This window comes from Scyliorhinus torazame, chromosome 1, assembly GCF_047496885.1.
Source record: "Scyliorhinus torazame isolate Kashiwa2021f chromosome 1, sScyTor2.1, whole genome shotgun sequence".
Taxonomy (NCBI): Eukaryota; Metazoa; Chordata; class Chondrichthyes; order Carcharhiniformes; family Scyliorhinidae; genus Scyliorhinus; species Scyliorhinus torazame.
Window position 1 is genome coordinate 116,262,744 of NC_092707.1, and position 21,973 is coordinate 116,284,716.

Genomic DNA, 21,973 nt, shown 5'->3' on the forward strand with positions numbered 1-21,973 from the left:
GTGGCAACCTCCTCATTTAACCCCCCTCCCCAGCACCAACACCACCGGGACAGGTTCCTTGTGAACCAAGCATCCTCAGACCCTGACCATCAGCTGGGAGGTCCTTCTTCTGAGTTTGAATGGGGAGATGATCCAGCTTTATTCAAATAACACCCAAAAGTTTAAATATTTCAGGAGAAGGACTGTAATAAAATTAAAGAGATAAACAGAGACAGAGAGGAGGTTCTGAGTGGTCTGGCAGGCTTAGAAGTAGACAAATCTCCAGGGCCAGATGAAATGTATCCCAGGCTGCTGAGTGAAGCAAGAGAGGAAATAGCAGAGGTGCTGGGAATAATTTTCAATTCCTCTCTGGCCACAGGAGAGGTGCCGGAGGACTGGAGGATAGCCAATGTGGTGCCATTATTCAAGAAGGGAGGAAGGGATAAACCAGGAAACTACAGGCCAGTCAGTCTAACTTCCATGGTGGGGAAACTATTGGAAGCAATTCTGAGAGCCAGTATTAATCTGAATTTGGAGAGGCAAGGATTAATCAAGAAAAGTCAGCATGGTTTTGTTAAGGGGAGGTCATGTCTGACCAACTTGATTGAATTTTGTGAAGCGGTGACCAGGTGTGTAGATTAGGGAAGTGTGTAGACATAGTCTACTTGGACTTCAGCAAGGCTTTTGATAAGGCCCCACATGGGAGACTGATAGCGAAGGTAAGAGCCCATGGGATCCAAGAAGATTTGGCAAATTGGATCCAAAATTGGCTGAGTGGCAGGAAGCAGAGGGTGATGGTCAAGGGTGTTTTTTCTGACTGGAATCCTGTGTCCAGTGTGGTCCCACATGAGTCAGTGTTGGGGCCCTTGCTGTTTGTGGTTTATATAACTGATTTAGATATGAATGTAGGAGGGTTGAGCAGTAAGTTTGTGGATGATACGAAAAGTGATGGGGTTGTAAATAGTGAGGAGGATAGTCTTGAATTACAGGAGGATATAGATTGGCTGGTCAGATGGGCTGATCAGTGACAAACAGAATTCAATCCAGTTAAGCGTGAGGTAATGCTCTCGGGCAGGACAAGCAAGACAATGGAATACATGATAAGCAGCAGGACTCTGGAAAGCACCGAGGATCAGAGAGACCTTGGTGTGCATGTACGCCAGTCCCTTAAGCTAGCAGAGCAGGTGGATTCAGTGGTTAAGGATACATTTGCCTTTATTAGTTGCGGCTTAGAGTTTAAGAGCAGGGAGGTTATGCTGGAACTGTATAAAATGTTGGTTAGGCCACAGCTAGAGTATTGTGTGCAGTTCTGGAATCCACATTATAGGAGGGATGTGATAGCACTGGAAAAGCCGCAGAGGAGATTTATCAGGATGTTGCCTGTGTGGTGTTGGGCGTTCTGACAAACAGATGAGCCAACACGGTTGTATATGGTACAACGCTATTTTATTTAAACTTTCTTTGTACAGTTTTGTCTTGATACTCTGCACGTGGGGATTCCCTGTTTGTGATCTTGTAACAGGTCTTGTCCGTGTCTTTGTCCCCAGACCTACTGACCACTAGGTGTCGTGCTCGTGCTTTTTATGTGGTTGGTGTCCTTGTGTGTGATTGGTTGTGGTGTTGTGTGCTCTGATTTGCCTGTTGGTGTGTCCATCATGATGTGTGTGTTTGAATATCATGACATCCCCCCTTTTTACAAAGATATGTGCCTACGTGGTAATAAATATGATCGCGTTGTGAGTGCATCTAAGAGTGCGTGTGTGTTGTGTACAGCATGTGCATATGACGTAACTATTTACATGGGGCGATGTCGGGTGCGTCACATGAACAAGGTTGTACCATAACAGAACATGAATGCGAACGAGAAAAAAAACTTGAACAGTGGTCCAGTCAGACGATATCTGGAACGATAAACAACAACAGGTTATCATATAAAATTGTGTAACTTGGTAGACATATGAACGGTGTTATAAGTCCAGTCTAATGGGCTTGCGACGAGTTTGGGTTGACCGCCTCAAGGGTGGGTCAAGAACCACCGGCTGATGTGGAAGCATGGCCATGGGTGGCGATGGAGAGGGCGTGATCTGCGGCAGCTCCACAAAGTCATCCTCGGAAGCCTGTTGAGGATCTGGCGTGTGCGTACTGTGTGGCTGCAAGCGTGGAAGTCGGCGAAGGGCGCGCCGATTGCGGCGACGCACTGAACCATCCGGCATGCGAACCAGGAACGAGCGGGGAGCCACATGTCGGAGGACTTCGGCCGGTGCTGACCAGCCACCATACGGTTGATGGACGCATACTTTGTCCCCGGAGGACAGGGGGGGCAGGTCCGTCGCTCGTGTGTCGTACTGACTTTTCTGGCGATCACGCTGCATTTGCATGTTCCGAAGAACCGTCTCATGGTCTGTTGTTGGTGCCAGGATGGACGGTACCGTCGTCCTGAGGGAGCGACCCATTAGGAGCTGCGCTGGCGAGAGACCTGTGGATAGCGGGGCCGATCGATAGGACAGCAAGGCGAGGTTAAAGTCCGATCCGGCAGCAGCCGCCTTGCACAGGAGCCGCTTGGCAATGTGGACGCCCTTTTCAGCCTTCCCGTTCGACTGTGGATGTAGAGGGCTGGATGTCACATGAGTGAAACCATATGCTGCGGTAAAGGACGACCATTCACGGCTGGCGAAGCAGGGTCCATTGTCTGACATGACAGTCCTTGGAATGCCATGGCGAGCAAATGTTTCCTTGCAGGCCCCAATGACTGCGGACAACGTCAGATCATGGAGAGGCATGACTTCCGGGTAGTTTGAGAAGTAGTCTATAATAACGATGTGATCTCTGCCGAGCGCGTGAAATAGGTCAACACCCACCTTCGCCCAGGGGGACGTCACCAACTCGTGTGGTAGAAGCGTCTCCGGAGGTTGCGCCGGCTGAAACCTCTGACAGGTTGTGCAATTGAGCACCATGTTGGCTATGTCTTCATTAATACCCGGCCAATATACCGCCTCTCGGGCCCTTCGTCTGCATTTTTCGACGCCCAAGTGGCCTTCGTGTAGTTGATTAAGAATCATCTGGCGCATGCTGTGCGGAATAACGATCCTGTCTAATTTCATAAGGACCCCGTCTATGTTGGTAAGGTCATCTCGCACATTATAAAACTGGGGGCACTGCCCTTTGAGCCACCCTTCCGTCATGTGGCGCATCACTCGCTGCAGAAGGGGGTCAGTCGCCATCTCTGCGCGTATGTGGGCCAGACTTGGATCATCAGCTGGCAGATTTGCTGCTGTCAGAGTCACGTGTGCCTCAATTTGACGCACGAACCCCTCCGCATCTGGTGGTGTGCTCACTGCTCGGGAGAGCGTGTCCGCCACGATGAGATCCTTCCCCGGAGTGTAGATCAGTTCGAAATCATACCTCCTGAGTTTAAGTAAGATGCGCTGGAGGCGAGGGGTCATGTCGTTCAGATCTTTGTTAATGATGTTGACCAGGGGGCGGTGGTCAGTTTCAACCATAAATCGTGGCAGGCCATACACATAGTCGTGGAACTTGTCCAGTCCAGTTAACAAGCCCAGGCATTCTTTTTCTATTTGCGCGTAGCGCTGTTCGGTAGGGGTCATGGCTCGTGAAGCATATGCAACCGGGGCCCATGACGACGTGCTGTCTTTTTGCAGGAGTACCGCTCCAATACCAGATTGGCTGGCGTCTGTTGAGATCTTTGTAGGGCGAGTCGTGTCAAAGAACGCCAGCACTGGTGCCGTGACCAGTTTGTGCTTGAGCTCCTCCCATTCCAGCTGATGCGATTGCTGCCAGTGGAATTCTGTTGATTTTTTTACGAGATGGCGCATATTCGTTGTACGAGAAGCCAGGTTGGGAATGAACTTCCCAAGGAAGTTGACCATGCCCAGGAATCTTAGGACAGCCTTCTTGTCAGCCGGCCGTGGCATGGCTGTGATGGCGCTAACTTTGTCTGCATCGGGACGGACCCCTGATCGTGAGATGTGGTCCCCGAGGAATTTCAGCTCCATCTGGCCGAAGGCACACTTGGCGCGGTTGAGACGCAGGCCATTTTGTCGTATGCGGGTGAAGACACGTCGTAGACGATGCATGTGTTCCTGCGGAGTGGTGGACCAAATGATGATATCGTCCACATATACACGTACCCCTTTGATGCCTTCCATCATCTGCTCCATAATGTGGTGGAAAACTTCAGATGCTGAAATGATGCCGAATGGCATCCGGTTGTAGCAGAATCTGCCAAAAGGGGTGTTGAATGTGCATAGCCTTCGGCTGGCCGGGTCCAATTGGATCTGCCAAAATCCTTTGGACGCATCCAATTTGGTAAATATTTTGGCTCGCTGGTGAGGTCCTCTCGTTTCGGGATGGGATAGTGTTCCCGCATGATGTTGTTATTCAGATCTTTAGGATCTATACATATGCGGAGCTCGCCAGAGGGCTTCTTTACACAGACCATGGAGCTGACCCATGGCGTGGGCTCCGTGACCCTGGATAGGACCCCTTGGTCCTGAAGATCCTGCAGTTGTAACTTGAGGCGGTCTTTGAGTGGCGCAGGAACCCTGCGAGGTGTGTGAACGACAGGGATGGCGTCCGGTTTGAGTCGAATCTTGTACGTGTATGGCAATGTCCCCATGCCTTCAAAAACCTCCTGGTTGTGAGCAAGGAGGGAATGGAGATTTGCGTGGAACTCAGCATCCGGGAAGTCGGATATCTCATCTGGAGAGAGAGACATAATGCGCTGTACCAGGTGAAGGACCTTACACGCCTGTGCGCCCAGTAACGAGTCTTTTGATGAGCCGACAACTTCGAAGGGGAGTGTGGCCGTGTACATCTTGTGAGTTATCTGTAGCTGGCAAGATCCTATGGACGGGATGACGTTCCCGTTATAATCAACCATCTTGAGCCGGGATGGCGTGATGGGTGGTTTGACCTTCATGGCCTGGAATGCAGAATGTGCAATCAGGTTGGCGGATGCGCCGGTGTCCAGACGGAAGGTGACGCGCGATTGGTTGACCGCCAGGGTGGCACACCACTCATCAGCTGGATTGATGGCATTGACCTTGTTGACATCGATGACGGAAACGCGGAAGGCATCCTGGTCATCTGCATCACTTAACTGGAAGTCTTGATGCATGGGCTGGACGGTCCTGACTTGTCTGCGAGATTGTCGGGGATGTGCAGGATCCATGGGTTGAGCCGAACGACAGTGGGCAGCATAGTGGCCCATCTTGCCACATCTGAGGCACTGTCGGTTTTTTGCAGGACATTGCCCTTTTAAATGTACAGCTCCACAATTGCCGCACGTCATGACGTCACGGCGTTCGTTGCGCCACTGCGCATGCGCAGTGCGATCTTGCGGTGGGCGCGCCTGCGCAGTGCGTCCCTCGATGTGGCCGTTATTTTTGGCGCGCACCATCGCGGGACACCGCGAAAAGCGCGGGAAACGGCCGCTGTCGTCCGGGCCGTGGGTCGGGAAGTAATCGACGGCCTGGATGCGTTCGGCGTCGTGGGCGGCCTGGCTTGCCGATTCGACGGCTGGGGACCCCCTCCGTGCCAACTCGGACGCCTGAAATCGGGCAAAACGGCAGGTAGCATTTTCGTGGAGGACACAGGCTTCCACAGCAGACGCTAAGGTGAGGCTTTTTATTTTAAGAAGCTGCTGGCGTAGGCCACTAGAGGCAACGCCAAAAACAATCTGGTCCCTGATCATGGACTCTGTGGTGCTGCCGTAACCGCAGGACTTCGGAGGTGCGTCAAAAAGGGTTGAAAAAGCTCCTCCTTACCTTGCAGGCGTTGCTGAAAGAGGTATCTTTCAAAACTTTCATTCACTTCAACCTTAAAGTGCTGGTCCAGTTTGAGGATGACCGTGTCATACTTGGATTGGTTTTCGCCTTCTTTGAACACCAGTGAGTTGAAGACGTCGAGGGCGTGCCGACCTGCGTAGAAGAGGAGCATTGCAATCTTCGTTTCATCCGAGGCACTCTGTTTTTCGGTGGCTCGGATGTACAGGTCAAATCGCTGCCTGAAGAGCTTCCAATTGGTACCTAGGTTCCCCGCGACTTGCAACGGCTGCGGTTTGTCGGTGCGGTCCATGTCCAGAATGGCAGGTTAGTTGGCAGGTATCGATCCACTCCTGTACCATGTGGTGTTGGGCGTTCTGACACACAGATGAGCCAACACGGTTGTATATGGTACAACGCTATTTTATTTAAACTTTCTTTGTACAGTTTTGTCTTGATACTCTGCACGTGGGGATTCCCTGTTTGTGATCTTGTAACAGGTCTTGTCCGTGTCTTTGTCCCCAGACCTACTGACCACTAGGTGTCGTGCTCGTGCTTTTTATGTGGTTGGTGTCCTTGTGTGTGATTGGTTGTGGTGTTGTGTGCTCTGATTTGCCTGTTGCTGTGTCCATCATGATGTGTGTGTTTGAATATCATGACAGCCTGGACTGGAGAGTTTTAGTTATTAATGAGAGATTGGATAGACTGAGGTTGTTTTCCTTGGAGCAGAGGAGACTGAGGCAGACATGATTGAGATGTATAAAATTATGAGGGGCATAGATAGAGTCGACAGGAAGAAATATTTTCCCTTGGTGGAGGGATCAATGACCAGGGGGCAGAGATTTAAGGTAAGGAGCAGGAGGTTTAAAGAGGCTGTGAGGAAAAGGTTTTTTACCCAGAGGGTGGTGGGAGTTTGGAACTTGCTGCCTGAAAGGGTGGTGGAGGCAGAGTCCCTCATAACATCCAAGAAGTATTTAGATGTGCACTTGCGATCCCAAGTCCTACAAGGCTATGGGCCAAGTGCTGGAAAATGGAATTAGAATAGTTCGGTGGTTGTTTTTGACCGGCAGATGTGATGGGCCGAAGGGCTTTTTCAGTCCTCTAGGACTCTATGGCTGTATGGCCTGGGCCTCACTGAACTCTCTGAGAGACATCTGCCCTGACTGTACCCTACCCAATGATGATCTCCTGTTAACTGTCTTGCTAAAATGCCAATTACATGGAAGTCAATTCACCATTTTGTGTCTAATTCAATTCCGTTTCCTCGTTGGTTCTGGGAAAAGCCATACATTCAGTCGGCAACGGGAAGTGTGAAATCTTACTCGTGCAATAAATTACTTCCTTAGCTTTAGTATAGACGAGCCAAACACCAAAAAGTCAAGTTTAACAGAAGTTAAGACACAGCTACCAGTATTCCAGTGAGTGAGGGTGGAACAATAAGAGAATCAGAATTTGCCTTTGATTCAAGATGGTGTCCAATATAAAGGCCGTGTATGACATGACCTTGGTTTCAGATTTCCTAAATCTACAGGAATACAATGATTAGTCAAGATTCTGCTACCCACATTCTTGAATAACCAACATGGCAGTATTAAGTTTGGAGACTAGTGGGAACCTACCAGAAAGAAAAAATATCTTCCACATTCAAAATAAAACACAAATTTAGCAGATTTTGGAATTCCCAATGATCTGTTATTTTCCATTATCCAAAGTGATCACAATGGCCAATAATTCCATTTAATAAATACATTTTGCCAATGAAGCGAGTTGGCTCTCTAGTGGGAAAGCATAGTTCCTGGTGGACCGTCCATCCTCCAGTCATTCAGTGACACATCAGAGGGAGTTGCTTCACACAGTGCATCTCAGATTGGTCCTTTCACTTTGACCGAGGAAGCAGATTTAGATTTCAACATCTTTTTTTTTCTTTATTCTATCATGGGATGTGGCATCGCTGACAGGCCGGCATTTGTTGCCCATCCCTAATTGCCCTTGAACTGAATGGTTTGCTCAGCCATTTCAGAGGGCAGTTAAGCGTCAACCACATTATTGAGGGTCTGGAGCCACATGTAGGCCAGGCCAGGCAAGGATGGTAGATTTCCTTCCCTAGATGGAGATTTTAACACTACCGACAATGGCTTTATGCTAATTAATAGTCTTGTAATTATTGAATTCAAATTTCACCATCTGCTATGGTGGGATTCAAACCTGGTCCCCGGAGTAGTACCCTGGGTCTCTGTACTACTAGCGCAGTGACAATACCATCACTGCACCACTATGAAAGAGGAAATGGTCACATTTGTTGTTATCTCCTCTTGGAGATCTGGCACATTTCAGGCAAGTAAAATTGTCAATTGGGGAATTGTAACTGGGAATGTGTCAGAGAGAGCAGAAATGGTCAGTATCATTACAGTTTGGATCAAGCCTTTTTAATGTGATTTGGCAACGATGTTACACGAAAGAGGCTTGACTGTCTCTTCTGCAAATCATGACACTTTTATATTGATATCGCGCTGCTGGCAACAAGTCTGTGCTATTCACAACATGGGCAATATCTGTTTATACAAATAATGTGTGGCGGCATGGTGCCACAGTAGTTAGCACTGCTGTCTCACGGCGCCGAGGACCTGGGTTCGATCCCGGCAGCAGGTCACTGTCTGTGTGGAGTTTGCACATTCAACCCGTGTCTGCGTGGGTCCCACTTCCACAAACCCAAAGATCTGCAGGATAAGTGGATTGGCCATGCTAAATTGCCCCTTATTTGGAAACAAAAATAGAATTGGGTACTCTAAATTTATTTAAAAATATATACAAATTCAGTGAATTCCATGGCCATACTTTGCTGAAAAGAATAATTTCACTTTCACAATGCATGTTGTTATCACGGACCAACATTTCCAGTAATTTTGTGGGCAAAAAACTTTAAAAACGAAATATGCACAAACTAATCTAACTTGCATGCGGCTATATGGTTTATTCCAGTAAAACCTTGTCCTATATCTCAGGTGACTTTCCAGAGATGACTTTTCCTAAGTCCTAAAATGGATAATCAAAGACATAGAAGACAGGTACTGCTGCCTATTGACTCCCCACCCAGGTCCATATAAAAAGATGAGAAGGACACTCAGAGACCCAAGGGCTCTCTCTGAACATCATGGAACCTCACCATCAATATAAAATGTCTTTGCTCCTTGAGTCTCTTTTTAAAATAAAAACATTTATGGGATGTGGGCGTCACTGGTTCGGCCAGCATTTATTGCCCATCCCTAGTTGCCCTTCAGCAAGTGGTGGTGAATTGCCTTCTTGAACTGCTGTGTAGGTACACCCACTCTGCTTTTCGAGAGGGAATTCCTGGATTTTGCCCCAGTAACAGTGAAGGAACGGCAATATATTTCCATGGTGGTGAGTGACTTGGAGGGGAACCTCTAGGTGGTGGGGCTTCCGGGTATCTGCTGCTCTTGTCCTTTGAGATGGCAGTGGTCGTGGGTTTGGACGGTGCTGTCTCAGAATCTTGGTGAGTTACTGCAGTGCATCTTGTGGATGGTACACACGGCTGCCACTGTTCGTCAGTGGTGGAGGGCTTGAATGTTTGTGGAAGGGGAGCAATCAAGAGGGCTGCTTTGTCCCTGATGGTGTTGAGCTTCTTGAGTGTTGTTGGAACTGCATTCATCCAGGCAAGTGGAGAATATTTCATTATTTGTGCCTTGTAGATGGTGGACAGGCTTTTGGGGGGGGGGGGGGGGCGTCAGGAGGTGAATTACTCGCTGTAGGATTCCTAGCCTTTGACCTCCCCTGGTAGCCACAGTATTAATGTGGCTAGTCCAGTTCAGATTCTGATCAATGGTAATCCCCAGGATGTTGATTGTGGGGGTTCAGCTATGGTAATGCCTTTGAATGTCAAGGGGCGATGGTTAGATCCTCTCTTTCATAGAATTTAGAGTGCAGAAGGAGGCCATTTGGCCCATCGAGTCTGCACTGGCTCTTGGAAAGAGCACCCTACCCAAGATCAACACCTCCACCCTATCCCCATAACCCAGTAACCACACCTAATACTAAGGGCAATTTTGGACACTAAGGGCAATTTATCATGGTCAATCCACCTAACCTGCACATCTTTGGACTGTGGGAGGAAACCGGAGCACCCGGAGGAAACCCACGCACACACGGGGAGGATGTGCAGACTCCGCACAGACAGTGACCCAAGCCGGAATCGAACCTGGGACCCTGGAGCTGTGAAGCAATTGTGCTATCCACAATGCTACCGTGCTGCTCTTGTAGGAGATGGTCATTGCCTGGCACTTGTGTGATATGAATATAATCTTCCTGCCTTTTAGAAAGAGCAGTGTGTTTAGCACAAAACAGAGTTACTACTGCGAAAATATTTTACTTCTAACCAATGTATAAAAAGGAAGATTTACTTAGTGACAGTTGATATTATCTGGTATAAAACCTAACACAATGATCAAAGATAAATTAGCAGATTAATTGAGGACCTGATTTATAAATTGCCATTTTATTTCAACTCCCAGAAAAGGAGGTTTCAAACTAATCAGCAGCAGAGTCGATGTCTCAGACTCTCAATCGGTGCAATTAATGAGCAATATTGTTATTGTATCCTAATTCTTGCCACTTGTTTCATTTGTAAATTAGAAGAGAGTAAAACACATTTGTTGTATCGAATTTTATCCCATACCCCAAGTTTGCAACAATTGGCAGAAAATAGAGAGAAATGATAAGAGAAACACTCTGGAAAGTACATTCACTTTTGGAATATTTTCTCCCTTGTTTGCAGGTTTACCCTGAATGTGAAGGAACAGACAATTTCCATTTGGGCTCGGATGAATAGCCCTTCTGAGCGAAAACACTATGTTAATCCTCTGTATGAAAGAAACAACTTCACCATTTGGCCATCAGTAGCTCCACAGAGCTTGCAACTTTGGCAAGGTATGTCTGATTAAAATATTCAGCAAACCGGCATCCTGTATTCCCCTGTTTGCCTGCTCTCTCTGGCGCATCTATCAGCTGGTGCAGCAGGTGACAGGAAACAGATTTTGGATGAGACTTTAAACTAGATTCTGCCTTCGCTCTCAAAGTGGCACTATTTCAGAGAACAGCAAAGGACCAATATTTACCCTCCGATCACCATCAGTAAAAAAACAAATGTCATGATGACATTGCTGTTTGTGGGAGCTTGCTGTGCACAAATTGGCTGCTATGTTTCCTACATTACAACAGTGATTACACTTCTAAATATTTTATTAACCGTGGCGTACTTGAGTCATCTTGAGGTTGTAAAAGATTGTTTATAAATACTAATTCTTTCTTTCTCCCGTTCTCTCCTTCTCCCCTCTCTCTCTCTATTTCTCAAACTCCCACTACTACCCGTGTTTCTCTCTTGTCTATTGTTCTCTCCTTTGCCAATGCCACTGTGCTTCAAGAAGTCTATGAACGGACTCTGGTGTCGTCATTCCCCCATGAGGGAACAGACATGACCAATGTCCAGTTTTTTGCCACACAAATAACATCTGAAATGTTGGAAAACAATTGCAGAATTTACTTAGTTAAGGAGTTGAAGTTCTGGGAAAAGCGATGAGAATAGTAATGGTGAAACAGCCATGGAAACATCAGCAATGCTGACATTTAGAGAGAGTTGACAGTCGTTTAGAGAGAGTTGACAAATTAAGGGCGGGATTCTCCGACCCCGGGCCAGGTCGGAGAATCGTCGGTGGGGGGGGGCGCGATTCACGCGATGCTGCTCTGACTCCGATCCGTCGATTCTCCGATGACTGGAGAACTGGCGCCATTGGTGTTGGCGCGGCGCCGATCGGGGGCCGTTCTACGCGGCCCTCCCCCCGGCAATTTCCGCGTGCGATGGGCCGAGTGGCCACCGATCGGCAGGCCAGCTTGTCCTGGTGGGGGCCTATGTTCCTCCACGCAGGGCCCCTGTAGCTCTCCACCATGTTACGTCGGGGCCGGCTCGGAGAAGGCATGTGCGAGTTCACACAGGCCGTAGCGCGCATGCGCGAGTTCACGCCAGCTGTAGAGCGCATGCGCGAGTTCACGCCAGCTGTAGCGCGCATGCGCGAGTTCACGCCAGCCGTAACGCGCATGCACGAGTTCACGCCAGCCATAGCGCGCATGCGCGAGTTCACGCCAGCTGTAGCGCGCATGCGCGAGTTCACGCCAGCTGTAGCGCACATGGAGGAGTTCACGCCAGCCGTAGCGCGCATGCGCAGACCCGTGGCACCCGTTTGAAGCCGGTATCGGCAGCTGAGGCTGTGTGAGTCACTCCAGTGCCGTGCTGGCCCCCTGTAGGGCACTGGATCACTGCTCCTCGGTCATGTTGTCGCCATCGTAAAACGCGACAGCGTTTACAACGGCATCAACACTTAGCCTCAGGATCAGAAAATCCCGCTCTAAGATGCTGGGTGAAAAGTAACTAAATTCAAAGGAAAGGAGAGTTTGGTGAGTACATGGTAAGTGTCTGGGGAAGCGGTAGCGTAGTGGTATTGTCGCTGGACTAGTAATCGAGATAGTCAGGCTTATGCTCTGAGGACCAGGATTCGAATCCCACTACGGCAGATGGTGAAATTTGAATTTAATTTTATATAAATATGGACTTAAGAGTCTACTGATGACCAAGAAACGAATGTCATAAAAAAACATCTGGTAAAAGCCCATCTGGTTCACAATGTCCTTTAGGGAAGGAAAGTCACCGTCCTGACCTGGTCTGGCCGACATGTGACTTCAGACCCACAGCAATGTAGTTGACTCTTAAATGCTCCTCAGGGTTGGGTAATCCATGAACAAAACAAAAAATGGGTATGTTCTATTCGATCGCAAAGGTTCAAAATAATACACAAATTGTTAGTAAAATATATTAAAAAGCAACATAAATAAGTAAATACTAGAACTAAGTAATTAATAAAAATGCATTAAGGATGCAGGGACAGGTGATGTGTCAAGGTCGCAGCATGTGGGAACTGTGAATCAGAAGACCGGGGAAGTCATGCTTGCATTGAAGTGAGTGGGATCTAGGCTGCAAAGACCGTGCACATGGCGAACATACATGGGCTGGAGGAACGGGTGTTTGAAGTCTGCTGACTCTGCACAGGCCACTACTCGTGCGAAAGTCGAAATACTCATGCATAAAATGGAAAGATTTCCTAGTTGCTTGTTCAAGGGATTGTTTGTGCCATACTTTCCAACACATTCGGAAGGGCGGAAGTAGAGCAAGGATCAAAAATGCCGGAAAAGCAGGTGCCATGGATGCGTTTGATGAGGATTATGAAACATGGAATTCATATGAAGAAAGATTCCAATTGTTTTCAATAGTTAATCAGACACTGGAGGGCCTAAAGGTCGCAACACTTCTCAGCTCAGCTGGCAGTAAAACGTTTATGCTGCTAAAGAATCTTGTACACCAGAAAAACTAGGAGAAAAGTTCTTCAGTGAATGAATGAACATTTCAGGCGGATATTTCTCTCCTAAACCATTATTGATTGCAGAAAGGTTTTGGTTCCACTGCCATAGCCAGGAAGAAGGTGAAAGCATTTTACCGTTTGTAGTGTCTTTAAGAAGTAGGTATTGTGAATTTTGTACAACACTTGATGATACTCTTCGAGACAAGCTGGTTTGCTGACCTGACAGTGAAGCTATTCAGAGGAAGTGATTTAACTGTAAGAGCTGCTGTGGACATTGCCACATCTATGGAGATAGCAATAAAGGACGCTTCACAGATAGGGTCTGATGCACAAAATGGATACCTCAGGGGAAAGGACTATAAAGGTGCCACCATGTCATCGTTGTAGACAGGGTGGACACTCAGTGATGGAATGCTGGAGTAAATTGAATACATGCAAGAACTGTGACATGAAGGACCATATTGTCAAAGGGCTCAGAAAACCTCTACGCCAAGAAGAACAATACAAGTAAACAATCTGGTCTTGCTTACAAATTAGTGGATGAAGTTCAAGACATATCAAAAGACAGTGAAACAGTGGTTTGATATATCTTCATCAATACAGGGCGATCAACGGTGTTTTGGGGCATTTCCAAAACATGAAGGTCATGAAATTAAAATGGAAATGGATACAGGGGCAGCAGTATCACTAACACCTGAGAAAATTTATCATCAAAAGCTGAAGCATCTGTCTTTAAAACCATCAAATGTGATTCTAAGGATGTATACTGAAGAAATCTTCCCATTAAAAGGATGCACTATGATGAAAGTAGAAACAAATGGGCAGAGGTGAAGTTACCTCTTCACGTTGTGCATGCAAATTTTCCTGATCTATTTGGCAAAGCATGGTTGGCAAAGATAAGGTTTAACTGGGAAACAATCAATCAATTAGTGGGGTTCAAAGAACAACTTGCAACAACTTCTGAAGAAGTATGAGAAGGTGTTCTATGATTCACTAGGCTCCATGACAGGAATTGAGCTACACCTAAAAATCAATCCAAACAGACTACCTAAATGTCTCAAAGCTAGAACCACGCCATATGCCATTAGGCATAAAATTGAAGAAGAACTAGAAAGAATATTGAGGACAGGAATCATTGAGCCTTTTGTTACAAGTGATTGGGTGACACCAATCATTCCTGTATTAAAACGGGATGGCTCAGTGAGAATTTGTGGAGATTTTAATACTACTATGAATCCAGTTTTGTGCGTAAATCATTATCCACTGCCGTTGATTGAAGGGCTATTTGCTGAATTTTCTGGAGGACAGTAATTCAGTTAAATTGATCTTTCATAAGCATACCTGCAAATGAATGAGGCTGCCGAACCACAGCCACTACTCACCATCGTGACGCATAAAGGTCTGTTTCGGTCCAGAAAACTTCATTTTGGAATAACATCTGCAATTGCTCTTTTTCAAAGATCTATGGGTCAAATTGGGTAATTCAGGGCAGCACGGTAGCATTGTGGATAACACAATTGCTTCACAGCTCCAGGGTCCCAGGTTCGATTCCCGGCTTGGGTCACTGTCTGTGCGGAGTCTGCACATCCTCCCCGTGTGTGCGTGGGTTTCCTCCGGGTGCTCCGGTTTCCTCCCACAGTCCAAAGATGTGCGGGTTAGGTGGATTGGCCATGATAAATTGCCCTCAGTAACCACAATTGCCCTTAATGTTGGGTGGGGTCACTGAGTTATGGGGATAGGGTGGAGGTGTTGACCTTGGGTAGGGTGCTCTTTCCAAGAGCCGGTGCAGACTCGATGGGCCGAATGGCCTCCTTCAGCACTGTAAATTCTGTGATAATCTGTGAAATTCCAAGAGGGTTGAATGGGAGGGCAGTGTCATTTAGATGACGTACTCAGCACCAGTTCAAGTGATCGGGAACACTTGGAGAATTTAGAAACTACCTTGAAGCGGTTACTGAGCCACAACCTGAGAGTTAAGAAGGAAAAGTGTGACTTCTTCAAGTTATCCATAAATTACCTTGGTCACATCATCTACCCAAAGAGCCAAATAAAATGTCAGCAATTTTAAAAGCACCACGTCCTCAAAATGTGTCACAATTAAGGTTGTTTTTTGGATTGATCAATTATAATGGTAAATTTGTGTTGGATTTAGCAACACAATTGATGCCTTTATACACGTTGCTATGTGTCAAACAGTATGGCACTGGTCAGAAGAATGTGAAAATGCAAAGTGAAGTGAAAGAAATTTTACTGAAGTCAGAGCTGTTTGTTCATTATAATCCCCAAATTAAGTTGCAATTAGCTTGCAATGTGCCACCCTATGGGGTTGGTGCAGTCGTCTCGCACACTATGTCTTCAGGCGAGGAAGGACAGATAGCACTTGCTTCACAGAAATTACTAGCACAGAAATTAATTATGCTCAGCTAGAAAAAGCACCTTTGAGCATTATTTTTGATGTAAGAAGATTTCACCATTATCTTTATTGGCGTCATTTTGCACTTTTGATGGATCATTGAAGCTTGACTACAATTATTGGCCCGTATAAATGTATACCTGCCTTGGCAGCTAGTAACTTGTTGATGCTCGATCAATAACTCCAGAAGTGAGATTGGATGACAATTGAAGGCTTTATTGGACTAGATGTTTCCCCCAGCAGCGCAGGTACAGAATGCAGCTGCTAGGGAGACACAGACTCTTATACTCCGCCTTACTGGGCGGAACCAGCAGGCAGGCTTCACCAATGATCTTCATGTCTCAGGTACCTCCCACACCAATGGTCTTACAGCCTCAACCGTAATACCCCTAATACAGACTACCACACTTGTACAGATGGTCATTGATATTGGCGGCACAAACATATGGGGAGGGATTCTCTGATCCTCCGCGCTGAAATCTCGCTCGGCGTGGGGGCGGAGAATTACCCAAAATAAACTCCCACGCCGGCGCGCGATTCTCCAGCGACCGGAGAATCACCACCAGTTGCGCGCACGGGATCAACGCGCCGCTGGTCGGGGGCCGTTGAAAGTGGCCCCCTCGGCGATTCTCCGCGCTTGATGTGCCGAGTGCCCGCCGAGTGCCACCGAGTCCCGCTGGCGTGGTTCACATGTGGTCCCACCCAGCGGGACCCCGACGTTCTGGCTGCGGGGGCTGTCCTGGTGGGGGGGGTGGGGGATCCAACTCGGGGGGGGGGGGCTCTCGCGGTGGCCAGGCCCGCGATCGGTGGCAACCAATCAGCGGGCACGCTCATTCCAGGGGGGCCTATGTTCCTCCGCGCCGGGCCCCTGTAGGGCACCGCCATGTTGCGCAGGGAAAGGCGTGAAGACAGCCGCCGCGTGCATGCATGGACCTGCGGCCGGCCGCTGTGTGCATGCATACCGTGTGGGCGTAACTGCAGGGCCCCGCCAGCAGCCGGAGCTGCGGGACGCACATCGGGCCCTGCTGGCCACCTTGAAGATGGAGAATCACTCCGGACTTTCTAGGAAAAGGTCCAGAGTGATTCTCGCCCGTTTTCTGGCGGGCATGGGGACTTAGTACCCAGAAGGGGGAATCCCGCCCATGACATACAATATCGGGTGGCATGGGTGGTGCAGTGGTTAGCACTGCTGCCTCATGGCGCCGAAGACCCAGATTCGGTCACGGCCCCATGGCATTGTCCATGTGGAGTTTGCACATTCTCCCCATGTCTGCGTGGGTGTCACCTCCACAACCCAAAGATGTGCAGGGTAGGTGGACTGACCATGCTAAATTGCCCCTTAAATTGGAAAAAAATAATTGGGTACATTAAATAAAAAAGAAATGATACCCAGAATTATAAGTCAGAGCACCATGTAAATGCTGATGCTTTATCATGATTGCCGTTACAAGTCAAGCATGACCCAGAAGAAAATGTCATCAATATTTTATATTTCCCGTGTGAATAGTGTACCTGTGACTTCATCTCAAGTTCAAAGATATACAAAAATCAATCCACTAATGGGGAAGGTGCACAGTGGCGCAATGGTTAGCACTGCCATCACAAGGTGCCGAGGACCCAGGTTTGATCCCAGCTCTGGGTCACTGTCCCTGTGGAGTTTGCACATTCTCCCCCTGCTTGCGTGGGTTTCGCCCCCACAACCCAAAAGATGTGCAGGGTGGGTGCTGGACTTGGACCAAAAAGGAACGCTGTGAGACATTCATTGGAAAAATCCAGACCTCAAGCCAACATCACATGAAGACTTGAGCTGACAGTTCAGAATGGAGTTCGATTGTGGAGAATCTGTGATTATTACTCTGTGCTTATGTATGAGAATCCTTGACCAACTACATGAGGGACATCCTGGTGTGAGGATGAGAAAATTGGCATGAAGTTATTTTTGGTGGCCAAGAAGATCAAATTGAAGAGTAAGTTGGGCAATGGCAATCTTGTGCAAAACTAAGGAACATTCCACCTTTACAACCATTGCATCCGTGGGAATGGCCAACACAGCCATGGCAGAGAATAGACATCGATTATGCTGGTACACTGGAGGGACACATGTTCTTCGTGATTATGGATCAGGGAACATTATCAAAAAGAGTAAACAAATTTCTGATATCTTATCGGAAGACTGTACATGCTACCACACAATGTTCCCGTACCAGCCTCCCTGTGATGGTATGTATTAGGGGTAATACGGTACACCATGAATGACGAGGAGCTATTGGAGGACAGATGCTGGGTCCCGATTGGATCTGCCGCCTACTGGGCTCCACCCAGATAGGTGGGGTATAAGAACCCGGTTTACTCCCCGCAGCTGCATTCTGTGACTGAGCTGCTGGGGAACAAGTCTGAACAAGTCTGCTCAATAAAGCCTCGATTGAAGTTCTCTACGTCTCGCCTCGTGTGTGATCGATGGTGCTACAATTTATTGAGCAGACTTAAAAAGGAATATGGAGCTCCGGATTGCCCCCAGAGTGCCTGCGAATCGGCCCCCAAGCAGCTAACGCAACATCGGCGTTTAAACACTGGCTGGCGTGCTTTGAGGGGTACCTCCGAACGGCCCCCGGCAGACCAATGGAAGACCAGAAGATGCAGGTCCTGCATTCCAGAGTGAGTCCCAAAATCTACGCACTCATCGAGGACGCGGAAGAATTCCCAGCGGCGATCAACTTGCTGAAACAGATCTACATTAGGCCCGTCAACCAGGTCTACGCACGCTACCAGCTCGCGACGAGACGACAAATCCCCGGGGAATCTCTGGACGAATTCTTCAATGCGCTGACAATCCTGGGAAGATACTGCGGCTGCCCAGCGGTAACTGCGAATGAACATACGGACCTCCTGATCAGAGACGCTTACGTAGCAGGTTTGGCATCGTCGCAAGTTCGCCAGAGACTTTTAGAGAAAGACTCTCTCAGACTCACAGAGGCACGGGCCCTTGCAGCCTCCCTCGACGTGGCCTCCCAAAACGCCCACGCCTATGCCCCCAACCGCACTACAGCCCCTTGAACTCAGTGGACCCCGGCCGCGACCGACTCCCCCGGCACCCGCCACCCCTCCGCAAGCGTGCGCGGCCAGAATCCCAGACCACCCGGGGGGGCCCCGCTGCTACTTTTGCGGGCAGCCGAAATACCCCGTCAGCGCTGCCCGGTCCGCTCGGCCACCTGTAAAAGCTGCGGCAAAAAGGGGCACTACGCAGCGGTGTGCCAGTCACGTGGGGTCGCTGCTATCTCCGGGGAACAAACGGGACCACGGGCCCAACCCCCCCAGCGACCCACGGGCGCCGCCATTTTGGACCCCGGACACCACGAGGGGGGGACGGGCGCCGCCATCTTCCTACCCACGTGCCGCGTGCGATCCATGGGAGCGGACATTGTGTCCAGCCCTGGTAGCGTGCGATCCATGGACGCCACCATCTTGGCTGACAGGCAAGGACCCCAGCGTGGACGGCTCCACACTGCCTGAAGACAACGATCTGATGCACCAACCACGTTTGGCATCGGTGACCCTCGACCAGTCGCGGCCCCCGACGCTCCAGACGACAACGACAAAGGTGCTGGTGAACGGGCACGAGACGCCGTGTTTGATCGACTCGGGGAGCACGGAGAGTTTTATTCATCCGGACACGGTAAGACGCTGTTCCCTGGTAATGCAGCCAAGCACCCAAAAAATTTTCCTGGCGGCGGGTTCCCACTCCGTTGCAATCAAAGGGTTCTGCATCGCAAACCTAACGGTGCAGGGGAGAGAGTTCGAAAATTACCGGCTGTATGTCCTCTCCCATCTCTGCGCTCCCACTCTCCTGGGGTTGGACCTCCAACGCAACCTTCAGAGCTTAACATTTAAATTTAGCGGCCCTATACCTCCACTGACTATCTGCGGCCTCGCGACACTCAAGGTCGAACAGCCCTCCTTGTTTGCGAACCTCACCCCGGATTGCAAACCCGTCGCCACTAGGAGCAGACGGTACAGCACCCAGGACCGGACGTTTATCAGGTCCGAAGTCCAGCGGCTGCTGAAGGAAGGCATAATCCAGGCCAGCAATAGTCCCTGGAGAGCTCAGGTGGTAGTAGTGAAGACAGGGGAGAAGCAGAGGATGGTCGTAGACTACAGTCAGACCATCAACAGGTACACTCAACTAGATGCGTACCTTCTTCCCCGCATATCCGACATGGTCAATCGGATTGCACAGTACAAGGTCTTCTCCACCGTGGACCTTAAGTCCGCCTACCACCAGCTCCCCATTCGCCCCAGTGACCGCAGGGACACTGCCTTCGAAGCAGACGGGCGGCTATACCACTTCCTAAGGGTTCCATTCGGCGTCACAAACTGAGTCTCGGTCTTCCAACGGGAGATGGACCGAATGGTTGACCAGCACGGTTTACGGGCCACGTTCCCATACCTCGACAACGTCACCATCTGCGGCCACAACCAGCAGGACCACGACGCCAACCTCCGCAAATTCCTCCAGACCGCTAACGCCCTCAACCTCACCTACAACGAGGAAAAATGCGTGTTTAGCACTGACCGTCTAGCCATCTTGGGCTACGTAGTGCGTAATGGAGTGATAGGCCCCGACCCTGAACGCATGCACCCCTCATGGAGTTCCCTCTTCCCCACTGTGCCAAAGCCCTGAAACGCTGCCAGGGCTTCTTTTCTTATTACGCCCAGTGGGTCCCCCAGTACGCAGACAAGGCCCGCCCACTAATCCAGTCCACTACTTTTCCCCTGTCGACAGAGGCCCGCCAGGCCTTCAGCCGCATCAAAGCGGATATCGCAAAGGCCACGATGCGCGCCATCAACGAGTCCCTCCCCTTCCAAGTCGAGAGCGACGCATCCGACGTAGCTCTGGCGACCACTCTCAACCAAGCGGGCAGACCCGTGGCCTTTTTCTCCCGGACCCTCCACACTTCAGAAATTCGCCACTCCTGAGTCGAAAAGGAGGCCCAAGCCATAGTGGAAGCTGTGCGACATTGGAGGCATTACCTGGCCGGTAGGAGATTCACTCTCCTCACTGACCAACAGTTGGTAGCCTTCATGTTCGATAGTGCACAGCGGGGCAAGATAAAGAATGACAAGATCCTGCGGTGGAGGATCGAACTCTCCACCTACAACTCTGAGATCTTGTACCGCCCCGGAAAGCTGAACGAGCCGTCCGATGACCTATCTCGCGGCACATGTGCCAACGCACAAGTGGACCGCCTCCAAGCCCTCCACGAGGACCTCTGCCACCCGGGGGTCACTCGCTTCTACCACTTTATAAAGGCCCGCAACATCCCGTACTCCGTCGAGGAGGTACGAACAGTCACCAGGAACTGCCAAATCTGCGTAGAATGCAAACCGCATTTTTTCAGACCAGATAGAGCGTACCTGATAAAGGCTTCCCGTCCCTTTGAACGCCTCAGTCTGGATTTCAAAGGCCCCCTCCCCTCCACCGATCGCAACACGTACTTTCTTAACGTCTATGACGAATACTCTCGTTTCCTCTTCGCCATCCCCTGCCCCAACATGACCGCGGCCACTAAAGCCCTCTGCACCATCTTTACCCTGTTCGGTTTCCCCGCCTACATCCATAGCGATAGGGGGTCCTCCTTCATGAGTGACGAGCTGCGTCAATTCCTGCTCAGCAAGGGCATAGCCTCGAGCAGGACGACCAGCTACAACCCCCGGGGGAATGGGCAGGTAAAGAGGGAGAACGGAATAGTATGGAAGACCGTCCTACTGGCCCTACGGTCTAGGAGTCTCCCAACTTCCCGCTGGCAGGAAGTCCTCCCGGATGCCCTTCATTCTATCCGTTCCCTGCTGTGCACCACCACAAACCAAACGCCGCACGAACGCCTCCTTGTCTTCCCCAGGAAGTCCGCTTCTGGAACGTCACTTCCGACCTGGCTGGCAGCCCCGGGACCCATCCTGCTCCGGAAATATGTGCGGGCGCACAAATCAGACCCACTGGTGGAAAAGGTACATCTACTCCACGCCAACCCGCAGTACGCCTACGTGGCGTACCCAGAAGGCCGACAGGACACGGTCTCTCTGCGGGACCTGGCGCCCGCCGGAGCTCCCCACACCCCCCCAACACCAATCACCACCCCCTCACTCCCGCCGGTGCACCCCACAGCCACCCCCTTCCCAGGGGGATTGGTTCTCCTCCCAGGCCCTCCCAGGAGTAAGGAAACAGAGAGGGACAGCGCGCTGCTCCCAGAGTCGACCGGACCCGAGCCAACACCACCACCACCCGGGCTGAGGCGATCTGAGAGGGCGACCAGAGCACCATCTTGACTCATCGAGTCGACTTAAGATGTATATAATTCAGTGGCCCAGTAAAGGGGCATTGT

At 49.7% G+C, this 21,973-nt stretch overlaps 1 protein-coding gene across 4 annotated transcripts in view; it reads left to right on the top strand.

Moving 5' to 3' along the window:
- The window catches only part of LOC140411179 (myotubularin-related protein 9-like), a 104,710-nt gene that overhangs the window by 71,124 nt on the left and 11,613 nt on the right, over window positions 1-21,973 (top strand). For all 4 annotated transcript variants that reach the window (XM_072500273.1, XM_072500279.1, XM_072500293.1 and 1 more), the window contains one exon: window positions 10,552-10,703. In XM_072500273.1, coding sequence (XP_072356374.1) covers window positions 10,552-10,703 — 152 coding nt within the window. The remainder of the gene's footprint in view (window positions 1-10,551; window positions 10,704-21,973) is intronic.